The sequence below is a fragment of the Chiroxiphia lanceolata genome, chromosome 13 (assembly GCF_009829145.1).
Source record: "Chiroxiphia lanceolata isolate bChiLan1 chromosome 13, bChiLan1.pri, whole genome shotgun sequence".
Lineage (NCBI taxonomy): Eukaryota > Metazoa > Chordata > Aves > Passeriformes > Pipridae > Chiroxiphia > Chiroxiphia lanceolata.
Window position 1 is genome coordinate 6,128,198 of NC_045649.1, and position 27,361 is coordinate 6,155,558.

Here is a 27,361-nt window from a genome sequence, read left to right on the forward strand (position 1 = left end):
CTGAAGGCGTGACTTGGCGGCAGGTGAAGGTGCCTCTCCCTGCAGGTAACTCCAGCCCTGAGCTCACGGGGGAATTGGAGCCAGCACTTCCAGCAGCCCGTGGCCCCATCCCGGTGGCCCTGGGGCACTTCCCACTGCGGCGCAGAGAAGATGGGAGAAGGGATTTTCACCAAACTCTTCCAGAAAAGGTCGTTTCTCCGCTTCGTGCAGAAGTATCAGCCCCTTGGAAGCGGAGAGCCGGAAGAGGAGGTGAGGATTGCCTGTGCCTCTTGCCTGGACCTGCTGAAACAGTTTGTGTAATTGGGGTTAATTTTGTCGACTTTGTTTCCTTCGTCCCACCGGTAACTCGATATTGCTACCACTGCACTCTCCCCTCCTGAGCAGCCGAGTCACTCCCTGTGCAAGGAGGGGTGAGATTAATGTTGTTTACCAGGCAGTGGGGAGCAATGGGGAGCCTTGCTTTTATGCAATACTCTCAGGACATAAAGCTCAGGCCTGATTCCTGCCCAGGAACATTGTTCTCTGTACTGAGGAGGCTCAAAATTAAGGAAATGTGTGGGAGAGCACACGCCGTGTGGCCATGGGTGCTGTGCGAGCTCTGGAGTGTGGGCACAACGTGCCAGCACTGCCCCAGCAGAGGGGAAATGAAGAGCAAGGCTCAAAACCATGTCCTTGGGGGTCCCCTGGTCAGTGGTGGAGGGGCTGTGATTCCTTGGGCTGTGACCCTAGAGCCGTGCTGTTGCTGCAGTCAATGCTGGTAATGAATGGCCAAGAACAGCTTTGGCTCAGACCTGCAGAGTCCATTTGGAAGTGATACTTTCTTTTCCTCCAAAGATGCTGGTGTAGAGCACTGATGTCCCCTCCCTGCTCTCACTACCTCTCCTTGGTGCAGATGGACCAAAAAGTGGTGGTTTGGGTGACACATTTGCTGTTCTCCTCATTTTTTCATCTCAAAATTTTCAGGTCTGGGATTATGTGACTGTTTGCTCAGCAGAGGGTTTTCCATGGCCCAAGTTCTATTTTTTTTCTCCCACATGACAGATTGGTTGGGTGCTCTCTCATATGAACCCCACTTGTCCAATTCCTTCAGCACGTGGTGTTAAGCCCTTACTCCCATCCCAACAAGCACCATCCACACTCATGGAGATATTCCTGTGCTTTTTCTTACTGTCTGACTGAGGCCTTTTCTCAGATGACATTTCAGCTAATCCCCTGCTCTCTTCTGAGTCTCGTCTGTCCAGTGTGGGGGTTGGTGAGTGTTACAGGGAGAAGAAAATAAGACATTGAACTCTTACCCTGTGCACCACAGAGTGGGTTAGGAGATATTACTCTACATTGCTCACAAAGAGCCCAAAATCCCAGGAAAAGATCATCTTGATGAGGTCACAGAGAATATCTGTACCCTGGTTTGATGGGAAGCTGAGATTTCTGATCATACGTAGGCAAGAGGCCACTGGCAATTATTCTGGCTTGTTCCTTGGCTGCACCATTTCTGCTGTGACAAAATAAATAATGACACGTATTTACTTCCAAATCTAAACCCCTCTTGAGAGTGCACAGGCACTCTCTGGTCCGTGCAGAGGGCAAGGTGTGCATAACAGGACAGGGAGAAAACCTGAGTTTTGGTACAATATAGGGAGCAGGCAGCAGTGTGAAACGAAAATAGGAACTTGATAAATAAGGAACTTATTCTCAGTTTATGATTTAGGCCAGTAAATGACTCACATTTTCCCTACTCAATGGTATTTTGCTTCTTTACTTGAAAATACTTGCAGAGCACTTAAATATTTTGGTCCAAGGGTTGTGCTGGGCCTTAAAGATGGATGGGAGTCCAGGTGATCTGGTAGGATTCTGGCCTGGATAAATGCATGAACTGGGCTGTGAAGGGACAGAGCCAGTGCTGGTCACTGTGAGGTGATGGTCAGTTCAGGGGCTCTGGGGATGGTGTCACCTGGAGTTGGCAGGACACTGACCCTGCACATCAAAGCACAGGCACAGCCTGTGTCCAGACTGCTGTGTGTGGTTCCATCTCCATTTCTGCAGTGCCTCATTCAGAATCAGGGACATTTTTGTGGGGACAATTTGCAGTTTACACAAATTGTGTGTTTTCCTGCAGAAATCTGAGGAAAAACCAAAGATTTTTCTTCTGAGCATCCCAACGTGTATGTGGAGGGGGTGTGCACATGCACAGTCACAAGTACCTGTGTGTGTGTGTGAGTGTGAAGGTGAGAGAAAAGCCTGTGTACTGCTTCTTTACATCACCTTTTCCCTCTGACCATGTACCAGGGTCACCCCTGTAGCCCCAGGAAGCCTGGTGAGTACAGTCCCTGCTTCAGAAGGAGCTGCCTCCTACCCCAGGCACATCTTGTAGTAGATTTTAATGCAATAAGATCTTCTTCAGAGTTTCTTCAGAGCTGCCAGGACTTTTCCTTTGCAGTTGTTTTGTTTCTCCTCACCCTTTCAATCCTTTCCCCCACAACACTTGATCCACTCAGGATTCATTAGCCATGAGATGGAGTACAGGTACTTCCCAGCCCTGTCCTACCCCCAGGACCAAATTGGTATCTCAGTTTGTGTCGAGGCTTTTTTCCATTCCAAGTTTCACATCAGGGAACATTTATCTCCTGGAGACTTTCACAGGCTCTGTATCCTCCAGGATATGCAGATCATCCTTATCAGAATAGATTTATTGTCATACAGGTACTTATTTTTTTTTTGTATGCCCTAAATTAAACTAAACAGTGCAGCTTTGCTTCCAGGTGAGGAAAAGAAGAGTATGGGTTTGCCTCTTAACAGGGCCTTCCCTTACACACACGAGTGTGTTTTCAGTCTCTTAGAAGTGTCAAGCCCAATTCCTCACAACTGAAAAGCTTCCAGCAGGTGAGGAGTTAAATTCTTCTCTCCAGCTCCCAAAGGTTTTTGGGCTGAGGGCTACAGCCCCTCCCTCCCAAGAGACCTTCTATAGGAAGTTGCCTTAAACTCCTGGATTTTGGTTTTCTTTTTAACCTGAGTGGGACTGGCTTGGGTGAGTGAGGAGGCTCCTTGACTGATATCACTGTTGGCTGTGGAGCTGCAGCAACTGGGTTTTCCTGCAGGGATGGAAATGCTTCTTTCAGCTCAAGGGACTTTGCTTTGCATTAAAGGGAGCCAGAAGATTTTATTTTATTTAAATTTTTTTTTGGGGGGAAGGGGAAATGCATGTTTGAGTAGGAGCAAGAGGGCAGAGAGGGTGAGTGGGATGTGCAGCTGGGGGCTATTTGTCTGAGATTTGGGCACTGCCCACCCAGCCTGAGTCAGTAGCCCTGGGGCCAACTTAAAATCCAGGGAATTGTTTTAAATCAGCTTTTCTGGAAAACCCTTCGCTTTTTGAACAATCAAAGGGACCATTTTGAAGTTTATATCTGCAACCAGGGAGACCAAATGCTTTGTTTCATGTAAAAAATGTTGGAATTCTGGGACAGACATTTAACAGGGGAGTGAGAAACTCTCTGTGAGAGGAGCTGAAACCATGGTGGTGGGTGGGAAAGGGTTGGGAGCTTGGATAGGGAAACCCAGCAAGGCAACCCCTCCTTTGCAGGGCTGAGGGTTGGTCTGGGTTGGATTCTGAATTATTCCTACACCCCTGAGACAGAGGAATTTTACCTCTCCTGTCCAGAAAAAAAACCCAGCCATGTAAAGGGCTTTGGAGGGGATGATTTGATTTATTTATTGCATCTTTGGTAAGGATGAAGTTTATGTTCTCCAAGGATAAAGTTAAAGGGTTCCTTGTAGACTAAATAACCCAGCCCAGTCTGGATTACAGTACATTAACTGGTCCAAAGCAATCTCAGACTTGGGAAAAGAATATGCAAAGTCTCAGTAAAGGCAGAGGTGGGGGAAAAATCCCGAGAACTGATCTTTTGGGCTGTTTGCCAGAGTACACAAAAAGGACTGTGTGCTCTGCAGAGAGTCCTATGCTCTCTTTCTCCCACATGGGCTGCTCAGTGTGACAATTGATGGATTGTTTCAGGATGAGGGATGTGCAGGTACCTCCAAGGTGGCTCCTGGCCCCCACCAGCTGCTCTTTACAGTCTCCAGTATTTCCTGACCTTGCAAAGCAATAGATAAACTGATAATTAGCTTCTTGTTACTTCTTCCTGCCCTACTGTGTGGAGTTGTGCACTCTTGTGCCTAAAGGATAAAGGTTATAAAAGTAAATGGATAATGTGGATAACCCACATCTGCTTTGCAATGTAAATAGAAAAGCAAGTGATGCTCAAGGAGAGGTTTGTTTATGAAGAGGTTTGCTCAGGACACTGCCTGGTGCCCAACATCCATGGGGTGGGATGTGAAAAGGGGCTCTGCACTGGCAGAATGTTGCAGAGGAGGAGTGAGATGAGGTCTTACTGCTGCTTTTCTGACCTTTGCATCACTGGGGCTGTTCATCCAGTGGGAAGATCCCAGGTGTAAGCCAACCACTGCACGTGGACTCATCCCAATAAAGCTGTTCCTTTCCCCACAGCCCCTGGCTGTCGGGAGCAGGGAGCTGTCAACATTTTGAATGAAATCACACACAGCTTGGGCACATCCATGGCTTTTGTCATTTATTTCCTCCACGCTTTTTTGAAGGTAAATATTAGTAATAGAGCTGGGCCCTGATTGCCTTGCTGGCTCTGGGGACTGCAGGCATGTCATCCTCACACCCAGGTCTCTTCCTGCCCCCCAGCTGCTTCAATTAAAATTTAAACTCCTTCAAGGCAAGTCTATACCTTGATATCTGAGTGTGTCACCTGCAACACAGAGGAGCCTGTAGAAGCCACATTAATTAGGATGGTAATGAATGCAGGGATGTGTCTATCCGTGACAGCTCTGGATTTTCTTCCCACCAAGTCCTTCCATCTCCTTAGGCACATGGGTGGCTCTCAGGCTTGCAGTTGTCTGGATGTCAGCAAAGTTGCAGGAGACTGATGAATTTACACAACCAGAACACACAAATAGGGATAGAAATCATCAGTCTTAAATGCAGAAGGACTTTTTTTTTGCCCCTTCTAGAGATGCCTGTTAAGGAGATGTTGAAATAAGGGTGATGTCCAGTGCTGGTATGGCTCAAAAAAGGGGACCGATACTGCAGCTTCTTTGGGCAAAATGTGGTCACCAGCATGAGGGAATCATGAGAGCAGGAAAACCCTTGGAGATCTTGAGCCAGTTGGTGGGGTTTGGGGAAGGCAGGGTGTTCTTGGGGCAAAATGGCTTTTAAATGAGCCCTGCCCAGTCCAAGGGGTCAGGGCAGACCCCTGTGCTTTTCTGCTGGGAGCAGGTGGGTGTCCCACGTGTTGGCAGCTGAACTGTGGGTCAGGAAATGGCCAAAAAAGGGGGGCTGCAACAGATGGATGTGGCTAAAGCCTCTTCAAGGAGCAGGGCTTAGAGATGCTCCTTACTCACCTGCTATGAGCTCTCCAGAAGCCAAGAGACTGAAGTCAACTCCGCATCCCAATGGGAGCAAACAGCCAAGGAGATTTTTCTGCATTTCTGATTTCCTGCATTTATCTTACATTGTAAAGCACTGGATGTTCCTAGAAAGCTCCTGAATGTTCAGGAGGACTAATTACCCAAATACTGCTGCAGACACCCCTGAAATCCTCCAAGGCTTGCTCAGCTGCAGATAAGCCAGACCTGGATGAATCCCACAGCAAACACCCCTGGGTGCTGGCAGCAGGGAGAGGTGACAAATTCCTGCCAGGGCTGAGCACCACGATCCCTGGGGATCCCTTTCTTAATGAACACACGCTCTGGTGCTTCATGAATGAAGGTAAGTGGGAACAGAATTGCTGTCCCTTGGGAAGGGTGAGATTTCTCCCTCTCTGCACTTACCCTGCAGTAGTGGTCACATCGCCTCTGTCATGGGCTGAGATTTCAGGGAATGCTGCTGCTTTGGAAAGTGCATTTTTTTATAAGAAAATGAGGGATCTTGAAAGGAAAAAGAGATTGGAGTGCTGAGACCTTGGGCTGCCTGGATGGAGCAAGAAGATTTATCCTGCTTGGAAGCATCTGTGCAATCAGTGGTGGAGCAAAACAGCCTTGCATTTGGGAGAGGAGATTTTGCTCTATCTGCTGGCTCAGAGATTTTCCTAGCTCACATTTTCAGTTCATTTATTATGTCTCTAACAAGGGGAAAGGGTTTTTTCCTTACTCTGAGTGTGCAGTGGGCTTGTGAGACACTGAGATGGAAAAATACTCATGTGGGACAGGACACCTCAAACAGCACAGCCTGACACACTTTTCTCATCAGCAGCTTCTCTTTTTGGCTACTCAGCTCCTGATGGTCTTTCTTCCACTACAAGAATGACACCTGGCTTGGAGGCTGTAATCAGGATTAATTAGTGGATGGTATAAAGCTGTGATTTGGGAAGTGTTGTAGCTAATTGAAGCTGCACATCTATTCAAGGGGAGGGGAGGGAGTGGGATCAAGGGAAGGAGCAAAGAGGTACTGAAATGCTTTCATTTGTTCTGCTCTCACCTAACGATTGCTTTGTCTTGTTTATTCAGCCCCTTGACGAGTGTGAGCTGACAATAATTGAGCAGGAGAAGGAGGTGGAAGTTGTGCCCCCGAAAGATGCCTGTAAATGCCACAAGGAAGACTTGGCAAGAGCTCTGAACGTAAGGATTTGTGTGGGTCTTTGCCAACATGGGGTGCAGGTGGTGGGATCTGCCTGTGGGAAGGGGCTGAACAGCAAAACAGGTCTTAATAATTCTCATGCAAACTCGTGGAGTGCCCAATTCCTCTGCATTTACGTGGTGTGAATCCTTGCCGTGGATGGGCTCGAGGGTCAGCATTGGGAATTTGGACTTTGTTTGTCTCAGGGAAGGGTTTCACTGAAGTGAACTGCTCTGTGGGTGAAAGAATTCCCTTGTCTAGCCTGGAAAACGGAGCCCTGGCAGGGGCTGAGGCTGAGGAGGGGCCCCAGCACAGGCTGCAGGGCTCAGACACCGGGATTCAAGGAGGAAATGGCCAGGGAAAGTTATAATGCTTGGCTATATTGTGGTTTCTGACCTCAGGGGTTTTTTTAAACCCAGACAAAATAGCTCTTGTTCCTTCTCATTTTGTTCTCTTTGAATTTTGTCAGAGTATTTTTATTTTAATGTTTTTCTTTAAATATACAGTAAAATCAGAAATTGATTCTTTCCTTTACTGTTTTAGATTTCTAATTTGTTATCTACTCTTGGGTTTCTCCCTTATGGAAATGCATTTTTTTTTTTTTTTTAATTAACTTGTGCTTACTTTAAGGTTTTCTCTAATGGTTGATCATAAAGTTTTATAGTTTAACAAAAATAAATAACTAAAGAGAAGAAGAGTGGGCAGATTTATTTTTTTGTGAGGAACTGAGCCATGAACGTCTTGCCCAGCCTGCTTACAGGAGTTTAACATAACCTCACCTAAATAAGTTTTTCGTAACAATATATAATATTTGAGTTGGGTTTGGGATTTTTTTCCCTCTAGGTTGATTTACAGACTGGACTGTCTGAGTTTTCCGTGCTCCAGCGCAGGTTAAAACACGGCTGGAATGAATTTTCAGTAGAGAAGAAGGAGCCGATATGGAAGAAATATCTGGACCAGGTAAGGGAATTACTGCACAGATTCTCATTTCCTGGTAAAGTCCCCTGGCTGAGAGTGTCTCTACATTGAACTATTCAGAGTTTCTACTTCCAGAGGTTTAGCCTTGGGACAGGCTGTGCCCTGGACACAGAAACTGTCTGTTCCCTGGGAAAACCATTGTGAGGTCCTGATGCAGAGTGTGAAGATAACATCTTCTAGTAGAAATAAACCTTTTTATCTCCATGCAGCCCACAAATCAAAAGCTGTATCAAAAATCAAGATCAGTGCCCTGATTGCTGGAGCATATTTATTCCCTTTAAGGCAAGTGATAAAATCATGAAAGCTTTGAGGAGAACCAGTAGCAGCTGAAAGCTGCTCTGATTTTGGCTGCCACAGTGAGGGAAAGACCTAAACCTGCAGTGAAGGGGCAGCTGTGGAGCCCAGGGCAGTGTCAGTGATATCAGTGATACGTCAGTGACAGAATCATTCACACATGGTGCCAGGAAACTGTGAAGATCCATGATTTCATGTCAGCTTCCCCAAAAAACCAGGTAGAAGGTGGAATTCGCAATCTTGTCTTCCCTCAGCTGAGTTATCCTTGAGTTTTGCTTTTATTAACTATTTCTCATAACTATTTAAAGCATCTTTCACCTCTCTTTTAGAGCTTTTCACTGAAGAAGAGTCTGGTTTTGTTTGGTTTTATTTTTTATTTTCAGCCAGTAATTTGACTGATTTTACTCTTGCTTAGTCGAATCACAAAGATTTGAGTTGCTTTGAAAGACTTCAGTTTTATTTCATGATTTATCACTTTTTTTCTATATGATTGCTATTCTTTAAGCTCTTGGTAATCATCTCTACGTCTCTTCAAGTGAGATGCTGGTTTTTTCTGCTCAACCTTAGCAAGCAGTTTCTCTTACAGGGACACCAAAGGAATTCTTTGGGGCATCTCTGAGCCTCCCGCAACCTGTTGGTGTCTCTGGAGGAGCTGCTGCAGTCCCACTCCATTCATACCCTGCACTTGAGCATCATCCCTCAGCAGACACTTGCTGTGTCTTTTTACAGCTGCTATTTTTTGTAAACATCCCCTTTGCCCCAGTTTTCTAAAGAGAAGTGGAGGGATTTTCACCTTTGGTTTCAGCAGGGAATACATTTAAACCCTGGCTTTCCTACTGAGCATCTCCACACATCTGTTACTCCAAACAGGCAGTTTATCTACTTAATTCCTTTCCAACAATTCCCACATTATCTCAACAGAGATGTAATGTTCTCAGGTAGGAAAATGGACCTTAAAATCCATGTTTAGAAGTGAAAAGGTGAATACCTGACTCCCACAGCCGTGGTCCAATGAGGAGCTGAGCAGATTAATTAAAGAAAAAAATGAAAAAAATGAAAAAAAAAAAAAAGAAAGAGGATTTTTGGTTTCATATTCTAAAAAGACAATAAAGTCTTTGAGTGTACTTATTGTGCATCCAAGGAGCTTTTGGAGTCAGGCCTGTGCTGTGTGCCTGCAAAGGGGAGCACTGTCTGTGCAAAGAGGGAAAAAGTGAGGAAACTTTTGCCTTTTGGTGTGAGTCTTGTCCTGCTGGTCCCCAAAGCACCCTGTACAGGATTGGGATTTGCAGATGCCTGTCTGTGGGTGCTGCACCCCCTGTCTGGGCAGAGCAATGCTGCTGCATGAGCAAGGAGGGTCCCTGCAGCAAAACCACACCTGAATCCTTCCTGCTGAGCTCTGCACCAGCTCAGCTTCAGCAGCTCCGTATTTAATTTCATATTGCCACTTGTTCTTGTTTTATTCAGTTCAAAAGCCCCCTCATCCTCCTGCTGCTGGCCTCAGCTCTGGTGAGTGTCATCACAAAGGAATACGAGGATGCAGCGAGCATCACCATGGTAGGTGGGACCTCTCCTGCACCCCAACCTTTGGGATGTTAAAGTTAAAAAACTTTAACTTCTGCACATGGCTCCCTGAGCTGGTGTGTCCACACCCGTAACTCCTCGTTGTTCACAGGCCGTGCTCATCGTGGTCACCGTGGCCTTCATCCAGGTAGGTTATCCAGAGCTCAATTCCATGGCTGTGGCTGTTAGGAGCGAGCCCTCTCCTGTAACTCCTGGCTTTCTTCTCCTTTCTCCTTTAAAAGGAATATCGCTCGGAAAAATCTCTGGAAGAACTCAACAAGCTGGTGCCCCCCGAGTGCAACTGGTGAGACATTCCCGCTGCAGGGGTTTGGCAGGGATGGGGGTAGGAGGGCAGAACCACCAGGTGAAGAAAATTCCTTCGGCTTGTTGTGGACATGATGAGACCCTGGTCCTTTGGAGGGATGGCACCGTGTGTGGGTGCAGCTGCAAGTCACAGGAAAAGGGGAGGAAATAATTAAAGTAGGCACCCTGTATTTGAATAAAAGCTCAGAGACAGGAAGGTCGCAGAAATGTCCCACTCCACACCCTGCAAAAAGATCCCCGCAGCCTCCTGTGTGTCACTGATTCCCTGGGCAGGGAAAACCTCACCTGTGTATTTTTGGGGGACTTTAGGGTAGTTTTACCCCTAAAAGATTGGCACAAACCAGCACAGGAGTGGAGGTGCACGTGGGCTGGGGTTCCTCGCTGCCTGTTTCTGTACACACCGGTTGGGCACACGGGAGCACAGCAGTTCCACAGCCCCTGGGGCAGCCACAGGGTGTGTGAGATCCTGCTGCCCTGAGGGCTTTGATGTTTGCTATCAGTGCCTTAAATTACAGGAAAAGTTCTTCCTATTTAAGTCTCCACAAGCCAGTTTTGTCAAGGCCAACATAAATAAGCGTTGAGACTCAGGGAAGCCTGGCCCTGCCAAAGAGGTGTGGGGTTTTCCTCTAGTCCAAAGTTCACCCTGGTTTGGAGCTTACAAACCCCACTGTTGGTTCTTTATTTATTTATGATATGACACCATAAGCATCTGACTGTTTGGAAGGCTGTACTTTGGATGCAACAGTGGAATGACAGGGCTAATTGTAGCTTTAAAAAGCTTCCTTTTAGGTTAAAGACTCTGCATTTCATTATTTAGAGCATGAAAGCACACCCTCTTGTCACTCCTATCTACTGTCTAAATACTGTATAATCCACTTATTGCTGAAATGTAAATCATCCATAACCTGCCCATTTGTTTATAAGTTAAAACTGAGTCTAAACTGAACATAATCCTCTTCTCATCATTATGAGGATTTTATGTTCTTATTTACATTGGAAGTTCTTCGGCGTAAGGCTTCTTGTTTTCCTGCCAGTCACATTCCCAAGCCTGCAGGAGGAATAAAAACCTCAAAGCCTGGTTTGCTTTCTTCTTTTTCCATTTATCTGATGTAGCCTAAGGGAAGGGAAACTGCAGCATCTTCTAGCACGAGAGCTGGTGCCTGGAGATATCATCTACCTGTCTGTTGGAGACAGGGTTCCTGCAGACCTCAGGCTGATAGAGGTAAATACAGCTCTGGAAGAGCCTGATTTGGAAATTCCTTGTCCTAACCATGCCAGAAACATGTCTCTTTAATTAGGTTACAGATCTGCTGGTGGATGAATCCAGTTTTACTGGAGAAGCTGAGCCTTGCAACAAGACTGACACTGTGTTGCTGGAAGCTGGAGACATAACCACACTGAGCAATGTTGTTTTCATGGGGACCCTGGTGCAGTACGGGAAGGGAAAAGTGAGTCCTGACCTCATCTATCCTTTCCTTGGCTTTAGTTATAGATTCTTTTGGTGTGGGCATGGAGTGATAGCACAAAGGGGAATGACTTTGAGCTGACAGATGGCAGGTTTAGATTAGATATTAAGATTATTTACTGTGAGGGTGGTGAGGCCCTGGCACAGGTTGCCTAGAGAAGCTGTGGCTGCCCCATCCCTGGAAGTGTGCAAGGCCAGATTGGATGGGGCTTGAAGTAACCTGGGATAGTGGAAGGTGTCCCTGCCCATGGCAGGGCTTGGAATGAGATGAGATTTAAGGTCCCTTCCAACCCAAACCATTTTGGGATTCTATGAGTCTCTAGATTTTTTTTCATCTCCATCTCTTTTTTTTTTTTTTTTTTCCTTTTTTTCAGGGCGTAGTTATTGGCACAGGTGAAAGTTCCCAGTTTGGCGAGGTGTTCAAAATGATGAGAGCTGAAGAGGTAACACAGTCTGTGTCTGTGGAAATGCTGGAGGTCCTGGATGACAGTTTGTGAGCAGGAGCAGTCCCAAGAGTTAATGCTCTGGGTTCAGTTCTGTTGCTGCTACAAAATGCCTGTGTTACTGAGGGACACCAAAAGTGCTGTATCTGAAAGAGAAGGTTATTAGCAGGAGTTAGGCTTCTAAATCCAGACTCGTGATATGTAACTTGTATCCAATGTCACCTAAAACTTGTGGTTTCTTTTTTTTTATTTCACATAAGTATTTTCCAGGAGGTATAAAAAACTTTAACTTCTACACATGTCAAGATCTCACCAGTCAGATTTCTGAACTAACACAGATGAGGGTCTAGAAACTAATTAACTCTTGATCCATTAACACAAGAAATCACAGGAAAGCAGAAGCAGCCACTTTTCTGTTCTGCTGTGATGCTCTGCAGGTCTCTGCAAAGCACTGCTGCAGAACAGGAGCTCAGGTCTGGTACCTTCCTTGGCCTGAAACTTTCTCTGAGCTGGCTCAGTGGAGGAGAAGGGTCTGCTCAGGTCTACCAGGTCACAGACAGGCTGACCCTAGCCTGGAGACGAGAGCACAGACCATAGGGATGGGGTTCAGACTTTTTATCCCTGTCCCAGAGGCTTTGCACACAAATTATCCAGTCCTAGACTCAATCACTAAGGACCTTTCCAGATTGGTCTGTCTCTACCTTGTCTCCCCAGCTGAAAACTAATGTGATTAATTCATCTCTTCTCCCACTTTTTTTGCCTGTCTTGAGTGCACTGAGGCAGACTCACTCCCTGCTGGATGGTCTATGCCCAACAGACCCTGTTGGGATGTGGGTGGGGTAAGCACTGGGTAACTGTGGGGACCATGGAAAGGATAAGCAGGACTGTGTGGATCAGTTGTTCTGGGCTGACAAGGATCTTCTGATCCCACATAACAAGCAAAGAAAACCGGATATTCTCTGATTTTTCCAGACTCCCAAGACACCTCTCCAGAAAAACATGGACAGACTGGGGAAGCAGCTCAGCCTGTTCTCCTTTGGCATAATTGGTGAGTGGGACACAATGCTGGTACTGGCACAGCTGGCTGTGGAATCCCTCTGTGCTCCAGGGCTGCTTTCCTAGAAGTCCTTGTTAATGTGGGTTACCTGGACTTTGGGGGTTTAAGAGGAGACAACTCTGAAGGAGACATTTGAGTGTCTATTGCACTTTTAGTTCTAAAACAACAGCTAAGGAAGGTTAGAGATTTATTAATTTCTTTAAGTTTTTTTTTAATGGGATTGTTTTCCCCCCCAGGTCTGATAATGCTCATTGGGTGGTTGCAAGGGAAGCATCTCCTCAGCATGTTCACCATTGGAGTCAGGTGAGGGCTGGAGAGCACCTTTCTCCTTGGTTTCTAATGAAACACATCCCAAGGAATTCCTCATTCAAAACAATGGACATTTCACAAAAGAGAACCTGAGTAAGACCCTTCCTAAGTACGTGTTGCTCTTGCACTGGTGACATTAATGTGAACTTTAAATAGAGTTTAAGAGAACAAAAGATTGAGGGTTTATTTAATTTTGGAAATTGGCATTTTGAAAATCTTCACTAGCATCTCTACCTCATCACGCTGGGAATGCCCTTTCCTATCTGTACTGTGAATTTAAGTGGGAGTGTAGCAACAGCAAATATTACTCTTTGCTGTTCTTACTGGACTTACGTCTAAAGATATGAATGAACAATTTGTGCAGCATAAAAGAGCATGCACAGCCTCTTAATCAAACATCATAAACCATGTTACTACATTTCAGTAGTGCCCATAAACCATCTTACTGGGGGTTGTCATGGCTCTAAAATCAATTCTTAAAAAACTCTTCTATGGAAATTAAAACAAAACCCAGGATGAGGGGACAACAGAGAAGCCAAAATGGCTCAGTGCCACTTCCCTGTCTGCCAGGGCATGTGGTGGCAAAGAAAAGTGGTTAATCCTGAGTTTTGGAGAGCAGCCTATGGTTTTGAAAGCCCTCCTTGATTATATTTTGCACAGACCTAAAACCATTCGGACTTTCCCAAGGAATATCTAATATTGAACATGCAGACTGTGGCTGGATTTTTCCAACATATCAGATGTGGAAGGTTTTGAGTTTGATATTGCACCAATTGGAGTGATCTGGGGAGCTGGTCCTGCCCCTCCATAGTGGGTAAGAGAGGAGATGAGGGGCTGCATGTGGCCAGGAGCCAGTAGCTAATGTGTGAGCCGTGATGCCAAGGAATATTCAACTTCCATCCTCAGAAAGTTAAATAAACGAAATGAAATCCAACCACTAAATCCCTGCTTAGCCAGAAATGAATGCTCTCTGGCAATGTAAAGAAGAAAAATAATTACTCTGTCAAAAGTCATCCAGAAAAAGGTTGAAGGGTTGGACAAATATCCTGGTTTTGTACTTACAGTGAGCCAGGAGTCCCAGTGGTCCTCTCAGGCAGACACTCAGAAAAATTCATGCCATGGAAATGTCCCTGTGGCACATTTTGGTCAGTATTTGTTGTTTGACCCCTTGCTGAAGCTGTTGTGTCTCTGGTGTCCCCAGCCTGGCCGTGGCTGCCATTCCTGAGGGCCTTCCCATCGTGGTCACAGTCACCCTGGTGCTGGGAGTTCTCCGGATGGCCAAGAAAAAGGTCATTGTGAAGAAGCTGCCCATAGTAGAAACCTTAGGTAAGGCTGCCAAGGGGCCATGCAGCTCAGTCACCTCCCAGACTCCAAAATCTGAGCCATGGGCTGGCCCTGTGAGCCTTGGTTTGATTAAAAACATAAATTTGGAATATGCTTACTGGGACAGAGCAACCCACTCAATTAAATATGTTCTACCCTGTGTTTCTCACCCTTTTCCCTCATTTTAGTGGTATGAACACAGGCAGGTGCTTGGAATGATGCAATCCAAGCCAGGGTCCACAGGGAACAGACATACATGCCCTGCTTGGGTTAAAAGCTTGGTTTTTCCCTCCTCTCCACGCTCTGGGATCATCCTTCAAGTCCATCCTGTCCACTTCTTCAGTGTCTGGCTGAAAACCTCCAGCCTCAAGTCAAGCCTGGCAGCACAATTAAATATCTCCTTCTGCAGCCTGGGTGACCATATCCCTGATATCCAAAAAGTCATGGAGAGCAGGGACAGAGAGACCTTGAGAAGGCATCCTACCCATCCTCAGAACATCAGAGCAGAGTGAACCAGAATGAAATCTTTCTTCCATCTCCCCTTATCTTCAAATGGGCCCCTCCTCCCAGGTGGCTGCATGCCTGGGTCAGTGTAGCAGGGAAATAGAGGAGGAGACACTGTGGTGTCTGTTTAGAACCCTCATTAAACTCACAGCAATGCCAAGCCTGGTCTGTGCAAAGTCCCAGATATCTGCTGCACAACCCGATCCTTCAGTTAAACCCTGTCTTCTCTGGAAACCCTGCTATTGTTTGAACTGCCCTTGTTTGTTCTGCAGTTAAGGAGTCTTATCACCCTTATTTTATTGTGTCTGCCCTGACCCAGAACATCTGAAATGGCTTTTCCCTCATGAGGAATTCCATTCTGGTAGGGTTGTGCCCAAGGAGGCAGAACTGCCAGTGCCAGGTGGCCAAACCTGTGCTCACCCACACACTGAGAGTGCCATGTCTCCTAAACTTCTGAAAAGGAGAGAAATAATCCTTCTCCTCCAATTGTCAGTAACTGAATATGTAGTATTGGAAGTGGTGGGTTTGCTCTCTGCTAATCCTTCGAAACTGCCATTAATTTAATTGCAGCTCAATCTGCTTTATTCTCCCCAGGCTCTTACCTGGAGCTCATCGTGCTCATGGGGTCTGTGCCCAAGCACTGTGGGCATCTCCAGAGTCAGGGAAGATATTCAGACTCAGAAGGGAGCTGGAGTCTGATTCTTTTTTTTTTTTTTTTTTTTTTTTTTGTGTTAAAGTGATTTTTTTCCCCTTCTTGGAAGTGGAAACCCTCTGGAATGTGGTGTCTCTGATAATCCACTCCTTTGCTGAATTTTGTAAATGGGCCCTGGAAAAATGTGCTTTACTGAAGCAGGATTGGCACAAAGCAGAGCAAAGGGGCAGCTTCTTCTCTCAGCTGTGGATCTTTAAGTACTTTTTGTAACAGCCTTTAACCCATCTGCTCTCACAGTCCTTTGGTGAGGCAGGAAAGGGCTGTTTTCCTGATTTAGGGAAGCAAGGGTCAAATGGCCCCTCTGAGGAAGCACATGGCAGTGGGAATTTGAGCTGTCTTTTTGAAATGTAGCAACTGTTCTGTTGTGTGATATTGCAACTCAGAAACACTGACCAGCTCTCTGGGGATCAAGGCCCTCTGACTGCCCACCCTATGATGCTCGAGACAATGTGGCCCTCTTCAGATGTCTTCTACCCCATCTCACACCCAAATTATGTGCCCACTGCCCTGATGTGCACTCAAATCCTTCCCTTACACACCTTGTCAGGAGACTCATCCATTTCCTGGTCTCTTCTCCCTTTCCTCACTGGTGCAGTTTAAATAACATCAGGGAAACTTGTCCTCCCTCTTCTGAATCTCGTTGTTGGGCTGCATTATTTATCAGTTCTGATTAAGAACTTTCCTGCTTCAGGTTGCTGCAATGTCATCTGCTCAGATAAGACAGGCACCCTGACGGCCAACGAGATGACGGTGACTCGGCTGGTGACCTCGGATGGCTTCCAGGCAGAGGTGGGCATGGGACAGTGATTCAAGCTTTACTGTTGAAATTCAGCAGATCTCTTTTGCCTTTAGTTCATTTAGACCCAAATGAGGGAGGCTGGTCAGCCCCAAACCAAGCAGTTTGTTGCACGTCACCAGTCCCATTAAAAAAAGGGATTTTTGCAGCACTGGAGAGAGGCAGAGGTGGGGCCCAGGGTACAGAAACTGCTCAGATACCACAGTTGATATAACCTGCTCGTTGACATAACCTGCTGTTCTCTGTAATTATTGTGAATACTGAAACCTGCCACTCACCCTCGTCGGTCCATCTTCTGTAGGAAGATGTGGCTTAATCCTTCTACTTGGTTTGTTTACCTGTGTGAAAAGTGAGGGCAGGGCTTGGACACAACCAGTGAACCCACTGCTGCCAAAGGGCTGGATTTCTCACCTGAGCTGCAGGAGACTCCTGAAATCACGGTGAAGAAGTTCTGTATAAGACAAGTTGATTCTTTTTGTTCCTATACAGCTGTTATATTATACTGTCACTGTCTGCAGCCTTTCCTATAAGCTTGAGGCAGAAAAAGAATCCCAGAACTCCTTCACAGTTAGAAATTTGCAGAACAGTCCTGTCTGACACAGGGAAACATGTCCTGCCTGTCTCTCCCTCCCTCAGGTCAGCGGGGTGGGCTACAATGGAGAAGGAAATGTTTATCTTCTGCCAACAAAGGAGATCCTTAAAGAATTTTCCAACATCTCCATTGGGAAGCTAGTGGAGGTAAGTGTAACCTATGAACCAGCTTACCCTAGTTAAATTCAGTTTTCAGTTGCACTAATCTCTTCAGGTAATTAATGTGGAAAAAAAAAAAAAAACAAAAACAAACCAAACAGCTTTTGTAACTCCAAAATGAGCTGTCCTGCTAAAACATTCTCATGGAGAGATGCTGAGTGTGATGTGGTACCTGAAGCTTATGGGTGAAAGGGAGAGATCATAAGACATTCAGGGAGAGACCAGAGTCATCAGCTTCAAGAGTCAATGATATTTTGGATAAAACCACAATTCTGTCAGAGGAGAGACTGATTCATTTTACCATGTTCAGGTTTTAAGTGTGGACAGACTCTAGACTTTAGCCACATAGTCAATTTATAAATGTATTGTGATGATCTCTGCATCCTGTGTCAGCATTAAATAAAATTTTGAACATTCAACTGTAGACAAAAATGAGTGTTTGGGTGGTGAAATGATGAGCTGAAATCTCATATGGAGATTGTGTTGTATCTTATCCACACTGCACATTAGAATCAATAGTAGGGGAGAGACTAAGCTTTCGTTGCTGTATCCTATGGAGTAAGGGGGTGTAGAAAGAACAAGAACTGATCTCAAGAAATGCTGCTGTGGGGTATCTTTTCACCAATCTTTTGGGATGTGGCTGCTTTCATTCTCCAGTCTTTCATTATTTCATTTAAAGAAATGGAAAAGCTATGAATTTAGTAATTAAAAAAATAAACCATGTAAACCTGTCCCTTTCTCCAGGCTGGCTGTGTGGTCAATAATGCTGTTATCAGGAAAAACAGTGTGATAGGACAACCCACAGAAGGAGCTCTCATTGCCCTGGCAATGAAGGTAACATTCTTATGGTTTAAAATTTTCCAGAAATTTAAAAAATAAATTAAAAAAAAAAAAAGCTGGAATTGTTAGGTCTGGCAGCAGCATTCAGACTGCTTTAAATTCCACAGAGACTGGTTTTAATATTTCCTTATCTCTTCTTCCCAAGGTCATATATGCACACTTCTCCCAGTCAACCTTTTTGTCGTGGGCAAACAGCTTCCCTGAGCTTCTGCACTAACAACAATAATTGTTTTGTTTGGTTAATCATGCAGTTAGGCTGTGGAATGGATTTATTTCAGGGTTAGACTGGACAGCCTTTTCAATATTTTCTGCATGTGCCAATTAAGAGTTCAGGAGGAAGACAAGAGTGCAACATGAGCAAGAACAGGCCAGATTGGAAAGCAAGGCAGAGGCTCACCCTCATTTTGAGTCATCTGGCAGCTTTTACTTTTTTTCTAGTCATGGTTATGTTAAAGAAGATTTTTTTATGGATGTTGCATTCCTGCTCATAGGCAGAGGCTGTAAAATACCTCAAGGTATCACCTAATCAGCATAACACAGCCTGTGGCTTCAGAGCTCAGCTGGGCTGTAAAGCACAGAAGGTACCCCATGAAATGATGCACCTCCTAGCATCTGATCTTGCCTCCTATTTTTAAAGCTCACAACTAACAGCAAAATCATGATTTTTTTTTTTAATTTCTTTTTTTTTAAACCATATTTCACTTCCCTAAATGCTGAATTAAACCCTCCCTCCTGCTCTGGCATTCAGTGGTCAAGCAATAGCAGAATATGTGGGAGGTTGTCTCTTCCATTTCTCTTTTTAATTTTTCAGTTTGGTGAATTGCTTTTTGAGTTCAACTCATCAGGAAATAATTTGAAACCACAGTTACAATCTACCATTCAGTTATTTGCAATTTCCCTTTTTATTCCAACTAGAGTCGTTGGGAAATAACCAAAGTGGGGGAGCCTGAGCTTGGACTGGAAGAAATCTACCCAGCTCATTGCTTTGCTGTAGGTTTAGGGAGTGGACTTGAGCCTCCTTTGACCCAAAGCCCCACCAAAAAGGCAGAACAGCTCCCTTGTTCTCTCAAAACTTAATAGGAATCAAGCTTTGAACTCCAGTTTAATTTATTCCACATGAGGCACCAAAAGGAAAAGTTGGATTTGAATTATGAATTTTTCTCTCATATTTGAAATATGAATTTTTGTGGTATCTGACAGCCTGGAAGGACGTGGTCAACAGTCAACCCTTTTAATATGTATATATATAAATATATATGTATACACAAACTTTGGCAGTGTTCTGCATTACAGTGTTCTTTTTATTTTACCTTATTTCAGATGGAATTAGCTGACATAAAAGACATTTATGTAAGAAAGAAGGAAATTCCATTTAGCTCTGAACAGAAGTGGATGGCTGTGAAATGCACACTGAAAAATCAGGTAAAGCAAACAGTGGTGGTGGTTGGTTTCATGTTTCTAATTGTGCACCTCAACAATGGGCATGAAATGGTATCTCTTCAGCAAATAATGTTTTCAGGAGTTAACTATGTCGGGAGAAAACTGAACAAACCTCCAAACTCCCAACTTGGGTGTAATTTTACCTTGTAAAGCTGTGTTTGAATGGGAGGAGAGAATACTTTCCATACACTGGTTTGAGCAGGAAAACAAAAGCTTTTCAGAGATAACTGACAGGCAAAGAGAGATATGGTGTTTGGGAGAAAAAGGTTGGCCCTTTACACCTTACTGGGTCAAGGAGTTCATTTTAGCTGATACTGTACTGGTGAGGTTAAAAACTCACCAACCTTTTCATTACAATTCTGTCTCTGATGGCTGAACATGAAAAATGGCCAGAACAAAAATATCCCATCTTATACATAATGCAAGTTCCTGGGCATCTCATGAAACAGGTAAAAGAGGAAACAAAAGATCCTTTTCTTAAAAAAAAAAGAAGTTCTTTTTTTTAATATAAAGTGTGTTATCTCCTTGCTTTAAAGGACCAGGAAGATATTTACTTTATGAAAGGAGCATTTGAAGAAGTTATTCAGTACTGCACTCTGTACAACAGTGGTGGCATCTCACTGTCACTCACCCCCCAGCAGAAAGCTGCCTACCAGCAGGAAGAGAAGCGAATGGGCTCCTCAGGACTTCGAGGTCAGTCTTAAGTTTATGGGTTATCATGCCCTAGTACTTTCCTGCTCTGTTTTAGTTAGGGTGGACAGAGGCTCAGTCATCACAGATTCACAGCATGGTTTAGGTTGGAAAGGAACTTAAATCTCATCTCATTCCACCCCCTGCCATGGGCAGGGACACCTTCCACTAGACCAGGTTGCTCTAAGCCCTGTCCAACCTGGCCTTGAACATTTCCAGGGATGGGGCAGCCACAGCTTCCCTGGGCAACCTGTGCCAGGGCCTCCCCACCCTCACAGGGAAGAATTTCTTCCTAATATCCCATCTAAATCTCTTTCAGCTTAAATTCACTGATTCTTAACATCACTTGCATGATCCCTTTGCAACCCTTGTGAGAGTTTGCTGAAGGCCATGTCTTAGGTCTGCTGGTTGATCTGGTTTTTTGCTGGGTTTAAATTAGTGAGCTTGAAAGGAGCTGAAATAAGCACTGGAAAGGTGAATGTTTTTCTTCCATGGAGTGTTGTGATTGCCTGGCATACAGTCTGAACGATGCACTGAAAAGCTTTGTGCTGGGCCCCCTCAGAGCACTACTCTGCCAAGGTTTGCTTTTGGAGAAACTGCCTCAAAAACAACAAAAAGCCCCTTTGAAAGGGATTCCAAACGTGGATTTGGGTGCTGAGATTTTCATTTGAAGTTCATTTCAATTCTTCACTAGAACCAAATCTAATAATCTCCTTTTGATCCCGGCTGCATGTCAGTGCACAGCCCACAGAAGGTTTTGTGCACGTGTCATCTCCTTCACCACTAGAAACATCCCTTCAGAAATATCTTAGACTTTCACACAGTAACAAAGACACCGTCTCCTGTGCGTGTTCCCAGGTTGTAAGTAGATGAGAACAAGTCTTGGCAGCAGGATCTGGAAGCTGGTACAGTTAATGTACATATTCTCCAGCCCCGTGTCTTGTGGTTAGTAACTCGTGTACAGTGCTTGCTTTACAATCTCCAAATCATCTGCCCTTGTGGTGACAGCAAATTACTGCTCTGAAGGGAAGTGATTAGCTCAGGCAGCTGCTGCAGCTTATAATTCCATCATCAAAGCAACACTGACACGAACCCCTGGCAAAATATCCTTGAGTGATTTGATGATTGAATGATATGGATATGCACCGGGAACAGAAACAAAATGTTCAGAGCCTTGATGTTTACGTGATGGGAGTCTCACTGGTTTAACTGAATTTACATTTCACATTTTTAGATTAAAATAAAAAAAGTGTAAGTGCTATTGTTTAACTTAGCAGTTTAATAGTGTCTGGCCTAACACTGCACTGTCCCAATTTCATCCATCTGTGTTTGGGGAAGATGTGGCAGACAGTTTAAAATGAGAAGGACATAAATCCTAAGAGAAACATGTCAAACAGAAATGCTCTGATTCAGATGAACTATTATTTAATTGGACTGAATTTTTGTGTCTATCCAAGATCTGATTGTAATGACTAAAGTTCCGGTTTTAATGACTTTTTCTACTGGAAAACTGGCAATTTCATATCTCCTCTAAATGTTCCTTTTGATGTATGGAAATACATTATTAATAATTTGCTCTTGTCATCTTTCCCCCCCCCCTCTGTTTCTAGTACTTGCTTTGGCTTCAGGTCCAGAACTTGGCAAACTAACATTTTTAGGTCTGGTTGGAATAATTGATCCCCCGAGGGCTGGAGTGAGGGAAGCTGTTCAAGTCCTTTTTGAGTCTGGTGTGTCAGTGAAGATGATAACTGGAGATGCCCTGGAAACAGCTGTGGCTATAGGTACCAAACTTTGCTTCTTCCCTGGGGACCTATAGTATGTCTGTCAGATCAGTCAAATGTTACATCACTTAATAACCAACTTTATCATCCTTTCTGTGTGTGCAATAGAGGTTTTAGAAGTCACTGAGCTCTTACTTTTCCATTGAATCAAAACTTAAATGCAGTAATAGAGCATCTACAAACTATGAGCCAAATTCCAGCGAGTTAATTCCACTATTTTAGCACCAGAAATGGCAAAATCTCAGTGTAAGACCCTCAAAAGACACAGATGGCATTGCTGGGATTATAAAATCCACTAATGTTCAGAGTGTGAGTATCTCAGCTCTTCATACTTTTTTCATTTTGCCATTAGAAATGCACAGAGCAAGTAGCAGAGCACAGAGTGACAGATTTAGCACCAGCTCCAGTTCTGGGTACAATATTACTTCCATAATTCCCATTGAGTCAGCACAGGATGACTGGCCCAGTCCCAGAGCTGTGTGTCCTGTCAGGTGCCCCAGGTTCAGACACATTTCCCAGTAAATTCTTTAATTGCTGTGTCTGTTACTTTCTCTAAGTCAGGAAAGAGTTGGTTTTTTCCAGAGCTGATGGGCAGACCTCATTTTAGGCTTTTCTTTGCAGGACAGAATATTGGTCTCTGCAACGGGAAGCTGAAAGCTATGTCTGGGGAAGAGCTGGACCAACTGGAAGAGGCAGAGCTGTCATCCACTGTCCAAAATGTAATGGTTTTGATTACATAAACAAGGCTTATTCCCAATAGCTTCCATCCAATACAAGATTAATTGTATTTTGTTTGTTTTCTGTTGTTTCAGGTTTCCATTTTTTTCAGAACAAGTCCAAAGCATAAACTAAAAATAATAAAGGTACTAAAAGCCTTTCAAATCCTTTGCATGTCTCACAAAAACAAGGGGGAGGGGGAGCCAGAGTTCTCTAGATGACCTGGTCTTCCATGGCAGGATCAGCTCAAACTAAAGGACTGTCAAAACTCAGCTAGAGCCTTGGTACTATTTACACTGAATGTTTTAGATATGGAGGGAAACTTGATGATCCTTGAGGTTCCTTTCCAACTCAGGATATTCTATGATTTCTCTTGCAAGTGTGGCCTGTGCATTTGAAAGACACTAGAGAGCTATTAGCAAACTTAATATCAGAAGAATGATTTCTGAGGACTTGACTCCCCTCTTCTAACTTCTGCTGGAGTTATGAGATGCTCTATACTCCTGAAAATCCAGTCTCTTAGTTCTTGGTCTGAGTTTTGTCCTCAGTGGCTGCTGAGCCTGGTTTACCCTCAGAGTCACACAGCACTTCTGCTCTCTCGACGTTATTGCAAACCCTGTGATTGCCTACAGGACTTACCTTCTGCCTACAGACCTGCCACCTCTCCTCTCCCACAGGCTTTGCAGAGGGCTGGTGCTGTGGTGGCCATGACAGGAGACGGTGTAAACGATGCCGTGGCCCTGAAATCCGCGGATATCGGGATCGCGATGGGACAGGCCGGCACGGACGTGAGCAAAGAGGCTGCCAACATGATCCTCGTGGACGATGACTTCTCAAAAGTAATGTAGGTTTAGCCACTTTCTTACCAGCAGGCACTTTCTTACTCCAGGTACTTTCTGGCCATCCATTGCAGCATCCATTGTTGTGTAACTAGCCCTGGGAACAAGGCAAGATGCAGGACATGTACGTGGAGATACCCAGTGTGGGTCCGGCTCATTTTCAGTTGCATACACAAGTGGTGGTGACAAAGCCCCCTTTCACCTGAAGCTCTGGTTTCTCGTTGCTGTAGCTAACTGGGGGTCTGAGAGCACCTACCCAGAAGTCTGGGTAGATCAGAACTTTTTTGGCCGAAAGTTGGGCTCAACAATCTTGGAGGTCTTTTCCAACCTTTATGATTCTATGATTCTCACTTGCTCACTTCCTCATCCAGGAAGCTCAAAGGAAAAACATAATTTGCAATGCTCTGTTGGTTCTTAACAACAGAGAGAGTGGGCAGGGTTCAGTGAGGATATAAATAGATCCTAGGCCTGCTTCATGAACCAAAACCTGGCCACGTTACCCATGTTTACAGATCTTCTAGTTCTGATAAAGTGACTGTAAGTGAGAAGCTGCATTGACAACCTCATCCTGAGCTGTACTCTGAATTTCAACTGAAATAAGGGCTAGAGAAGACAACTTGTGTTTGGAGTGTCACAGGGAGCTCAGTGTAAAACAGTGTGAGTGCTCTTTACTTAATAAACTCTCCTCTCTTCCAGGAATGCAATAGAAGAGGGAAAGGGAATATTTTACAACATAAAAAACTTTGTCCGGTTCCAACTGAGCACGTAAGTTCCTATTTGCTTCACTTCCAGTGAAAGCACCTTCTGGGAGAGTCCCTGCAGAATAATGTCCTTCTGTGCTTTGCAGGAGTATCTCAGCTTTGAGCCTAGTTACTCTGTCAACAGTGCTCAACCTACCAAATCCACTCAATGCTATGCAGATCTTATGGATCAACATCATCATGGATGGGCCTCCAGCCCAGAGGTATGGAAGAGTCACATGAGCAAAACATTCTTGGCTCTGATTCCTCATCAGTGCACTAATTATTTGGTGGTTAGATAAGACAAATTGTGCTTTTGTTCCCTCCTGGTCTCTCCAAAAGCATTTACTTCACATTTATGTGTTACTGTTTCATGGTAGAAACACTTAGCTATGTCATTTTTTGGCTAGGCATGGTCTGTTATCCTATCATCATCAACATCACCTGCTCATAGACTGGGAAGGGAATACTGGGTACATGTGGGGGCGTATGCCCCAAAATCACAACACTTAAGAACCTCATTCAACTGCTAATTACAACTACAACCAATTACCACTACTGCTTCCACAATATGGAAGAGATGTTGGCCACACTCTCAGAGTTAGCTCTCCCTCTGGCACAGGGAGATGATATGATGGTCTAATGTGTCATTTTAGCAGCTCCATATGCAAAAGAGACCTTTGGTGTTGGTGTCACAGACAAATTTGGGGCCTTATGTCACCCTGCCAGAATACTCCTGCTGTATTCCAAAGAACTGCCTCCTCCAGTTCCATCCTGGTGTATCAGCAGTACCTTTTTGGGATGCCCTGCATTAACCAAACACATCCCTCTGCTTCTCTTGGAGGCAGCTTGGGAGTTGAACCTGTTGACAGGGACACCATCAAACAGCCCCCCCGGTGTATCACAGACACCATACTCAGCAAATCACTGATCCTGAAAATCTTCATGTCAGCTCTCATTATCATCAGTGGAACCCTCTTTGTCTTCTGGAAGGAGGTGAGGAAAATCTGCAATCGGATCCTGTTTTCATCAAGTGGAAAATGAAGGGAAGGGCAGTTTCTCAAGGACATGCAAAGGACTTTCAGGGATGTATCGTGTGGGGAAGGATCAGTGCAGGCAGAGGGTTAAGAAACCAGGATCAGCTCATAGCTCTGCTTCTGCCTTCCTGTGTTGCCTCTAATTTGGAGCTTCCTAACCACAATAGGAAAACTCTTACTTGCTGTGGTATCGATGCTTTAAGGGACTTTCCACTTCTACCTTTCCATGTAGGTAGAAAATGCCAATTGCTATGGGTTGCTGTTGGTAAATAGTGACTGTTACTTTAACAGTTTAGGTAATTTAATTTAGAATGTCCTTTACTCAATTCCACATCACTTTAAGAATTTAAAACATGGTTGATAAGATCATAATCTCAAAAATCAGTAGAGAGAAATTAATGCTACCTATAATAGCTAGAACTCAATTGACTCCTTTGTTTTATTAGTCTTTGATATAACTGGGATCATTACAGGGAACATTTAATTCACCTACTGAATTGACATCTTTTTGTAAGGCTTAACTAAGCCCTGAATTTTAAACGTGCTTCCAGAATCCAAAAGGTGGTATAACTCCTCGAACCACAACGATGACTTTTACCTGTTTTGTGTTTTTTGACCTCTTCAATGCCCTGACATGTCGCTCTCAGGTGAGATTGCTCTGTCAGCAATAATTTCTTGTCTCAAATCACAAATATAAACATTAGAATACCAGCAGTTTGCATAGTAAGGGGTTTTTTTAATGTCATTTAAAGCGCTGTGATTTTTATCAACTTTTTATTTATATAAAGTTATCCATCACAGTTCAACTGCAACTACTTTCAACTATGTAATTCTGCCTAAGTTAGTGTTTATGTAACTCCAAAAAGGGAGTTTGCATGTAAAGAAACATTGTGATATTATGTTCCAGCAGAGATTCACATTTCTCTTCCCTCCCCCCCCCCCCACTTCTCTAGACAAAGTTGATACTTGAAATTGGCTTTTTTCGGAACCGCATGTTCCTGTATTCCGTGCTTGGATCATTTTTGGGACAGTTGGCTGTTATATACATCCCTCCACTACAGAAGATCTTCCAGACAGAGAATTTAGGAGTGTTAGGTAAGTTGCAAAATAAATAATGGTTTGGTTTTTCTTTCATTTAATCTACTTTAAAAAGCAGATGCCGTTCCCAGTTTGTTTCATGTTACCTCCCAACACATCTCTGTAGGGGAAATCAATCAACAGCTCCTATACCTTTATATTTATACATAATTATACACAAATAGTAGTAATATTTAATTATATTATCCCAGCCTAGGTTTTGAATTTTAATTTACTGCACATAATTGCAAGTAAATGGAGACATGCCAAGATCTTCCATGAGTTCTGATGTTTCTGTCCATAAATCTATCTTGGATCCTTGCGCACTCCCTTCAGAAAGTGCAGGGTGACTGTTTCCCAGCTGAAATGCAATGCAGGTTTCACCATTTGAATCAGCAAACTCCACCCTACCACACTGTGTTGCATCCACATCAGGCCTGTTGTCATAAGCAGTGGTCAATTGTCCCAAATTATTAATGCAGAGGTTTCCACCCTCTGAGTGGACCCAGGTACAGATCCCTTCCTTGTCCATCATGGTGGTTTCCATAATTCTCCAGCGAGCAAAGGCACAGCAAGGCCCTGCACCCATGGGTTACACCAGCACAAATGCCAGCTGCAGGAAGGCCCTGCCCTGGGATTCTTGCCCAGTTGAGCTCCCTTGCACTCTGTTTCCTCCCCCAGACCTGCTGTTCCTCACTGGACTGGCTTCCTCCGTGTTCGTGGTGTCCGAGCTCGTCAAACTGTGTGAACGACGCTGCTGCCGCCCGGGGCACACAAAGGGACGTCACACCTGACTCAGACCTCCTCCAAAACACACTTGGAACAGAGCTGTGATGCTGGATAATCCAAATGCATCTCTTTCTGCTGCCACACATCCTTCCTGAAGATACCCACGTGCACCTGTACCAACAGTCTCCTCTACACGCCCCACCTGAGCTGTTCAACAGAAACCTCTGCAGCAGCTCCTGTTTCAAACCAAGAGCAGGTATATTTTTATAACATATGTCAAGAAGGCTGTGATAGTTCCAGACAAAATAAGAGTTTCACACCT

The 27,361-nt window shown here is 44.5% G+C and overlaps 1 protein-coding gene across 1 annotated transcript; it reads left to right on the forward strand.

The window, feature by feature from the left end:
* The first annotated feature begins 150 nt into the window (after positions 1 to 150).
* Positions 151 to 27,341, forward strand: ATP2C2 (ATPase secretory pathway Ca2+ transporting 2). Its single transcript, XM_032701609.1, has 28 exons — positions 151 to 249; positions 6,526 to 6,648; positions 6,811 to 6,846; positions 7,478 to 7,594; positions 9,371 to 9,460; positions 9,579 to 9,614; positions 9,709 to 9,770; positions 10,904 to 11,012; positions 11,089 to 11,238; positions 11,630 to 11,698; positions 12,671 to 12,746; positions 12,992 to 13,058; positions 14,266 to 14,390; positions 16,295 to 16,392; positions 17,036 to 17,137; positions 17,894 to 17,983; positions 19,310 to 19,411; positions 19,966 to 20,122; positions 21,730 to 21,900; positions 22,522 to 22,619; positions 22,713 to 22,763; positions 23,295 to 23,461; positions 24,153 to 24,221; positions 24,304 to 24,420; positions 25,045 to 25,192; positions 25,785 to 25,880; positions 26,187 to 26,328; positions 26,992 to 27,341. The coding sequence occupies exons 1-28, from the start codon at positions 151 to 153 to the stop codon at positions 27,102 to 27,104; spliced, it is 2,880 nt and encodes a 959-aa protein (XP_032557500.1). The 3' UTR covers positions 27,105 to 27,341.
* The last annotated feature ends 20 nt before the right edge of the window (positions 27,342 to 27,361 follow it).